The 8,550-nt window shown below is 44.6% G+C and overlaps 1 protein-coding gene across 1 annotated transcript; it reads right to left on the bottom strand.

Annotated features, from left to right (window-relative positions):
* Positions 1-790: 790 nt before the first annotated feature.
* On the bottom strand, positions 791-1,459 carry LOC136507469 (uncharacterized). The gene is made up of 2 exons (XM_066502184.1): positions 1,201-1,459; positions 791-1,083 (listed from the first exon to the last, which is right to left on the bottom strand). The coding sequence occupies exons 1-2, from the start codon at positions 1,457-1,459 to the stop codon at positions 791-793; spliced, it is 552 nt and encodes a 183-aa protein (XP_066358281.1).
* Positions 1,460-8,550: the final 7,091 nt, after the last annotated feature.

Raw genomic sequence — 8,550 nt, 5'->3', positions numbered from 1 at the left:
GGTAACTCATCTGGAAACACGTCTGGAAACTCGCACACTACTGGAATCTTAGCTAGAAGTGTAGTTTGGACTGCACAAGTTGTACTGGCCAGCTCTATTCTCCGAGGTAAAGTTACTTGAAATGTACCTTCTCCAACAGGTTCCTTGAGAGAAATGCTTCTTCCCCCAACATCAATTACTACACCCATCTTAGTCATCTAGTTCATTCCTACAATCACATCCAAAACTAGCCCTAGCATAACTATCAAGTTAAGCTTATACTACCTGTTTGCTATACATAGGGTTACTCCCTGGATTATCTAATTAGTTAATAGATCAGCCCCAGCTGAACTGATCCGATAAGCACATTCCAATTCAACTATCTTTTGCTCATACTTTCTTGCAAATACTTGACTTATGAATGAATGAGATGATCCAGAATCAAACAAAACGACTGCAGGATGATTATTGATAGAAAACATACCGGCTATCATGGGCTCTCCTTCCGGGATGTCATCAATGGTGGTGTGGTGCACACAAGCTTGGTACTGATTCTGTGGCTTCTTAGGATATGGGCAAAACTTTGGAAAGTGCCCAGATTGATTGCAGTTGTAACACGGTCCTCTTACTTGAGAGTAGCAGCTCTAGAAGAACTGCCTTGTCCAGTCTTAGCTTGTGGCACCACCATCTTGAATGGCTTCTAATTCCTCTGAGGTTGCTGGGCATTCTGATTCCTACGTTGGGGTGGCCTGAACCTTGCACTAGGGGCAGGCGAACGATACATAGAACAGTTTGCCATCGGGGCCCTTGGCTAGGACAGACCCGACTCAAAAGCTCTCTTGCGAGTCTTGGAAGTAGCATACACATTGTTGTTCTTCTCTTGCTTTAAGCAGTCACTAACAAAGTCATTGAAACCCGTTCTGGAGTTAGTACCCACGTGCTTCATCATCTTGGGATTCAGACCTCTCTTGAAACTAGCAATCTTTTTAGCATCAGTATTCACCATGTCAGAGGCATAGCGACTTAGATTATTGAATGCATGTAGATACTGGGTCACAGTCTTGGTGCCTTGGGTCAGTGCGAGAAATTCTCCAAACTTCATTTCTGTCAGACCAGGTGGAATGTAAACTCCACGAAAAGCCTCCGTGAATTCCCTCCAAGTAATGTGGGCATTAGGTGGAAAAGTGGTGCGGTGATGCTTCCACCACATTCCTGTAGGGCCTTGCAGCTGATGAGCTGCATATTCAGTTTTCAATACTTCAGTCATCCTGAGAACACGAAACTTATCTTCCATGGTGTTTATCCACTCTTCTGCATCCAACGGCTCTGTAGCTTCTTTGAAAATTGGTGGTCTGGTGTCCATAAAGTCCTTGAAACTGCTATCCTGATTTGCTTCATGTCCACCTGGGTTTAACCCACGGTAGGTGTTGTCAGCAATATGGCGCAATGCAGCTTCCATGTTCTGCTGCATGCCCTCCATGTTGCGTTGACTTCCAAGGAACTGAGCAAAGAACTGTTCCGTAGTGTATGGTGGAGGAGGAGGTGGTGGCGGATTCATGGTTCTCATTTCCAGCAGCACTACCACCTGCCTCAGTAGCATCATACATGGTGCAGGCAAGTGTTCGGCATCTGCATATTTTAGCAACAGTAATCATTAGGCGATGTTGTAGAAATTGTAGGTGAATGGAAAGAAATTATGCCATACTGAATTCACTGGAGAGAATAAATTCATACAATAAAATAGGGGCACAATAATTCATTCCAATTAACACAACATCACTAACTAGATTACTTAAGCACACACATCGCGTCCATTACAACCGGGTTGCCAGCATACATACACTGGACTTTTATGCGTTCAGATATCGCATTACTAGCCAAGTTCCAATCACATGCCATGTCTCATAAGTTCGAAGCAAGATACATTACGTTACATGCGACAAAAGAAAGGTCATCACGATAGGACCTACACACTAGCGCAAGGCCACTAGCCTACTCCTCGGGGCCATCATCGGGGTCAGAGACATCACCATCAGCCCCCAGGTGAAACTATAGGCTCGTCCTCATCGATGTCCATACCAGCGGCGTCTAAAGGAGCATATGGGACAACCCCATTGTAGAGCGCATGAAACTCCTCTTGCAGGTTGACTGTTGTACTCCTCTAGCTCATCGACCCTCTGTCGCAGAAGGTTCCTTGCGTTCTAGGCTTCATTCCTTTCCTAAACCAACTGTCCAATCATGTGGTCTGCATTGTTGTTGGCCTGAGTCAATGTATGCACCCGCTGCATAGCTCTATTACCTCTCTCTGCTGCCTGGTCCCACTGTAAGCTCATATCAGCCAACTGCTCCTGCAAACTAGCTATAGCACATGCCTACTGCTTCTTCTGCTTTCTTGCTTTGAGCTTATCATCACCACGTAAACCAGTCAAAGTCTAGTAGGTACACTCAAGACCCTGATACGCTCTGATAGTGGCAAACATAGTACTCATAGCATGGTTGTCGCTAGCCTGTCCCTCAGCTGGACCTCTGACCAAAGCACTTCCCTAAGGCTGAACCCAAATAGCATCACGAGGATCATCCCTAGGAAAGGTGCCAGCTAAAGCTGCTACAAGCTCACTAGGAAATCTAGCTCATGATGTCCCTAATGACATGGAAAGTTGCTCCCTCTGCACCCTCAACTAGAGTGCGACCCTCAAACTCCAAGTGCCAACCATCCCACTCTGGAGCATCACCAAGAGCAGGAACGGTGATCTCTACCACTGCGAGTCCATCCTCTGCTAACTGGCTCTCATTCTAAGAGTACATCGGCTCTTGACCCTCTAGGTACCCCACATCATGGAGCACTCTCCAAAGCAAGGTCGGCATGCCAAACTCACTCAAGAAGGTGTCTGTGGTGCGATGCTCCCTTAGGGCCAACTGACATCGAGGTGCCCTTCCTCCGGTGGACTTACAGGCAGTCTGCTTCGTGCGAGCCATCTGTAGCAAATTGTTGTTTTATTACCCACGTGAGAACAAGGTCAAGTTTCCATTTTTATCAAAATGAGATAATCAACTTATAAGGGGAGGAACAATGCCATGAATGATATGTAACAACATGATGCATGCACGTTCCGTACGTTCTCACCAACTTAGGAAAAAATAACAATCGCTAGCGGCATAGACGGTGGCATACGATGATCTCTCATAACGTAGCTAATACGTACTACATGATAGTGCTGGTATGTACCTGCAAAAGATCCACTTCAGCCCAACCCTTGATAGTATGAAAATTATGCATGAAAGCAGTAAAGTAATCTACTCGTTCTACATGTATTCCCTGATACGCGTACAATGGTAGCAACTACCCAAACCATCGTCCTATCGACTGGCATCGTCACCACAGGACGGAATTCCCCACACATTGGATACCTTCATACAAACATGCGTATGGCATGTAAATAATCCTGGCATCATATAAGCACTTCCCTAGATCGGTAGTGTATCTGATCATGCTCTCACAACTCTCACTTACCGAGGCGTAGAGGCAACGGATCCATACATTACCACTCAAGTGAATGGCACTCATACAATAGCACGCCGTATGAGCGACGAAATAGAAATATGATGCAAAGACCCCCAAGTTAGTACTTAAATAAGCCACCTAGAGTCCTTAACTGGGCATACAGGACATGACCACTTGGCACACTCTTAAGTTTTAAATTAGAGGTTGAAACACCTATATACTATAAGTTCGTAATTAGTTTTGTAACACAAAACCCGTTTGTTTTAAATACACGCATGAATAGTATCTGCTAAACCTTGCTCTGATGCCAGCTATAATAGAACCGACCAATTATACGAGATTAAGTAAGAAAATCTTCCGCCGAAGCAGATAATTTAGCAAACTTAAGCCCGTATAACCCGGTAGTCCGTGAAACCATGAAGGATTTCAAACCAATCGACATACAAACCAAGATCGTACAAGTTTAGCAAGGACCGTCACATGTTACATAAAGTTCACAACGACAGTAGATACATCAGAGTTTAGAACATAAAGTTATTACAAACCAAGTTCAACTGAAATAGCGGAAGCAATTAGTTAGAAAGCCACACACACACTTTTAGTTCAGATACCATGCCAGTAGGTAGTCATCTCCAACAAAAGCAATCAGATGAGAGATACGGAGTGACCATTTGCCCTTGGTCCTAGTTGTCACCCATCGCCAGATACAGGCAGTTAATGCAATAGCCATAGTACATTTGACCATCTACAACAACAATGGGAACAACGCCCTAAGTACGAGAAGATACTCAGCTAGACTTACCTGTCTTAAACCAAAATAAAGCGACACCAAGGATTATGCAAGGCTTTCTTTAGTGGACTAGCTGACTTGTTTGCGAAAAGCATAAGCTATCCTGAAAACATCATTTTAGATACTTTGCATCCTCTTTATTATAACCTACTCATCTAGGTAAGCACCTGTACTATAGCAATCACATGATTAACCATTAACATCCAGTTACCAATTTAGCTTTAGCATGTCCATACCATCCAGATAACCATCATTGTTCCATAATAATTACTATGATGTCGTAGCTCGAGTCAAGTGCTCACTATCTAGGAGCGATGGCGATTCGAATCGATTCCTAACCAGCTGGTGATTTATTACTCACACAAACCACACCCACCAATCAAGTGAGCTACAGATCACCAATGTCACTTTTCAGGTAGCCACGGGACAATCTGGAGCCGCAGTACCTAGGGACCACTCGACTGCCAGGAATCAGGTCACACCTACCCTTGGGCTCACTCTTCGCGCCCCTGTCATACCCCCATCAGCACCAATACGTGCACCCGTGTAGATCCTAGCCCGAATAGTGCCACTAGCTTCGTGGTCGAAAAGTACTTTGTTCGGCCAGCTAAATGTGAGGCATGCGTTCAACATGACAAGAGGGACGAGCAACGATCGGTCCTTAATCGACACAGATGGAAACTAACATTACCCCAGAACCCTGTCTGGTTGCCTCCAACTTTTCCATCCGGTCTCCAAATTTTCCATCACATATGGTTAATTCCAGAATATCATTCTTTCCATAACTAATTTCTTCCAGTAACCACCTATAATGTAGGTGACCGGGTATCACCGATCGCTACCAGTCTAAGCAAGGCTAAGCAGTTATTCGATTCTGACCTAACAGGGTAAAAGGTAAGAAGGTAGGCAAGGATAGTAATAACTGCATCAACAGTTTCAATCAACTCCTACAACTTAATGCAACAATATATAAACTCATATATATAGAAAGAATTGCTTTTATAAAGTAGGAGACTTAGAATGCTCCGGGGCTTGCCTCGTTCGAATGAACTAGGTTGGTGATCCACGCACTTCGGTAAGTCCTCTCCTTGCTCCTCTTCCTCTGGCACCTCCTGTGCCTGGACTTCTTGTGGATCTGCCCCGGTCTGCTCTTCCTGAACTGCTACTAGTAACTCCTCCTGCGATCCTGTATGATGCAGATGTATAAGTGCTAATGCATAGGTGCATTGGAGAGATGATATGTAATGATCAGGATGCATGAAATGTGGATGTGCATGTTTAACTTCATTGGACCTGGTCGTAGCGAAGTTCTTCTACAAGGTAGTCAACATCATCCAAGAACATGTACTACTATCTACTACGACAACCACTGTACTAGCATACCAAATCACCACAGCAAACTAAGATGCTTCAAAGATACACCAAAGCGAACATTATTAGCTAAACTCGCATTAAAGATCATTTGACTTCATTTTAAACTAGGGCTACACAGCAACATGTATTTTTGGTGCTCATAAAAATCTGAGAAAATTATAGTAGCATAGTACTACTCTAAGTAGACTACCATAAAATTTTCATGGCATTTGGATAAGTAAAATAGCCTACACAAAAATGACAAGGCATAAATGCTTAAAAAGGCATAAATAGGAAACCTTAGTTAAAAGTGTCAAGCAACAGATTTCACATTTTTCCTAGTATCATTCTAGCATAAGAATAGCACTCACCAAATTTTACCTTTACTAGATCTATAGAAAAATTATGAAAATTCACACAAGTATTAATCAATGATAAAAGGAAAAATCTATAACTCAAAAACCATACATGCAATGACTCTCAAATTTTTACCAGAGCTTCTACGAAGCAAGACTAGCATACCCACAAAATTTCATAATTTTTGGACCACAGAAACTCAAGATATAATTCAAACAAGTTTGCATGTATCTAAAAACACATTTCAAGTTCCTATTTAATTCATCCAAAAATTATACTCTAAGTGCTGATGTTATATTTTTCTTAGATACTAGACTTCACTCAGATCCTAATAAAATTTGACTCACTCAAATTGGATCTACCAAACTTGAGATACAATTTTTACAAAATGCATTCAAAAACTGAACAAATGAGCTATCCTACTGGATCTGAGTCACTGACGGTCGGGACCCACATGTTAGCGACAAGAAAACAGGGGATGGCTCACACGACGGCGCGGCAACTGACAAAACTCACCGGCGGTGGCCTCTCTAGCGAAACCAAAGGCACCAGCGTGCTCTACGCGATGAGACGACTCGATTGGAGCTACCGGCAAGGTCTAAGATCTAGCGGAGGTGGCTCGTCGCCGGATGATGGCGGCACGGCAGCGCTCTGGCGCGAGGCGCCGATGGCGATGAGCTCCCAATGTCCCTTCTGAACCTAGTATGAGCTACACGGGGTCACCACAGAGCTAACTACGCAGAGAAAGGAAGACGAGAAGGGCTCGGTGGTGGTTGGCCACGGTGAGGTCCTGCTCCGGTGAGGTGTGGCCATGGAAATGGTGGCGGAAAAAATGGCCAATGTGCCCTTACTGAGACCTAATCGGTGTAGCCTAGGGGTGGAGGAGGTAGAGGAGAACACGACGGAGCTATGATGAAGATGTAGTGAGCGATTTTGCGACGGCGAGCAAGAGCGAGCTCGCCGAAGTTGCTGCGGCTGCTGCTGCAGAGCTGCGAGCGAGCGGAGAAGGCGAAGGAGATGGAAAATGAGAGGGTGCACTGGTTGGGCAAGCGTGCGGGGGATTAAGGCAAGGCCAATAGTGCCAGGATGGCCGCGGCGCATGGCCTGCATGAGCAAAAGACCGGCGACGTGCGGCATCCACGCGGCGGTGTTCTTCTGAACCGGTCGGGTACTGTAGCTGTGATTCAGTGAACAAAGAGCTGACTGACAGCGCCAATTGGTGATGCTCTATCTCCTAATCCATTGATCCTTAGTGAAAATAGTATAAATGAAAGTTATAGCTCTAAGTACCAGCTACAAATCATGTTAAAGGACCAAGACCTAGATCTCACTAGATCACAAGTTATATAAGGCCAAAGTGGAGTACATGAAACTAGAATTTGATTTCTGACTTAGAAAATTCTAAGTGTTGAGTCAGCCCCACAAATCTGACTTGTGGGACCATTTAGAGCATGTTGTGCACATTTTCATGAGTTGGTCATAAAACAACTTTTGATCCTTATAAAATTTGCTACAACTTTGTTTTAGGTTGCTCAAACATGCATAGACTCTAAGTTATACTTTTTAAACAGTCAAACTAAAGAGTTTAGGAGGGTAGAGCAGCGAAGGTGTGGGGCTCTACTGCTAGATGGAGGTGGCGCTAATGAAGGCAAGATCTAGGGAGTGACTCTGAGTTGGAGGTGCTCTAGCATGTCCATGCCAAGTCCTAGAGATCTAGAGATGGGCTAGGTTGAGCAGTGGTGGTAGTACGGCATGTCTCACAAATGAGGATGAGGCCACATGGAAGTGTTCAGCTCTGTTGCCATTGAGGGAGCCGAGTTTGAAGCACCATTGGACCACTAGCGGTGGTGGTCAAGGCCTTCCATCAGTCGACCCTATCCAGCCCATCCTTGGTCAATTTGCAGCTATCCGACCACGAGGTAGGAGTTGGTAGGTGGTCAGAGGCTGATGCCACCATCGTGGCCTGTGGTGCCTCGCTAGCTTTTGGTCCTACGATGTCGAGTGCCACATCCCTAGTTGCAGTTTCGCTCCTAGGGAGAGCTATGACGAGTCTCATTGTCCCCCTTTGGTGAGCCACTCTAGGAGGTATGTTACCCCTAGCCTTTTTCTTTTAGCGGTAGAGCCTATATTTTCTTCTTTCTCACATGTTCTGGGAGTTCTTATTGGCCCCTCAATTTGAGAGTCCTCAGTGCATTCGTATTTGCACCAGGATCATGCATAGATATGCACTTATCACAGGGATGGTACACATATATATACTAAAAGGTTCCAAGCTTTATTGATATCTAAAATAAGGTCTACAATAGTGGCCAAAGAGGCGTAGTCATAGGCTACGTAGCTAGCAGAAGGCTACGGCCATGAAACATCATTATTGGTGGTCTCTAAAGCGGGATTATAATACAACGAAATGACATCCTATTCCATAGGCAACTTGAGCACAAACAAAAACCTAGCCTCGATGTCACATTCCTATGATCGTATCTCCTTATGGGAAACCTAATCCTCATGGTACGTTTCATCTTCAAAGTCATAGTCTTCTTCTGTGTCGAGGTCTATGAGTCAACAATGG

The sequence above is a fragment of the Miscanthus floridulus genome, chromosome 15 (assembly GCF_019320115.1).
Source record: "Miscanthus floridulus cultivar M001 chromosome 15, ASM1932011v1, whole genome shotgun sequence".
Lineage (NCBI taxonomy): Eukaryota > Viridiplantae > Streptophyta > Magnoliopsida > Poales > Poaceae > Miscanthus > Miscanthus floridulus.
The sequence above is the reverse complement of the archived record's forward strand: the minus strand, read 5'-3'. Positions and strand labels throughout refer to the sequence as shown.

What these genes read in the sequence shown, in the direction of transcription:
- LOC136507469 (XM_066502184.1), bottom strand. Translation starts at nt 1,459, where the DNA reads ATGGAGGGCATGCAGCAGAACATGGAAGCTGCATTGCGCCATATTGCT. An exon ending in TGCAGCTCATCAGCTGCAAG is followed by an intron (nt 1,084 to 1,200) that starts GCCCTACAGGAA and finishes CTGGTCTGACAG; the next exon opens with AAATGAAGTTTGGAGAATTT.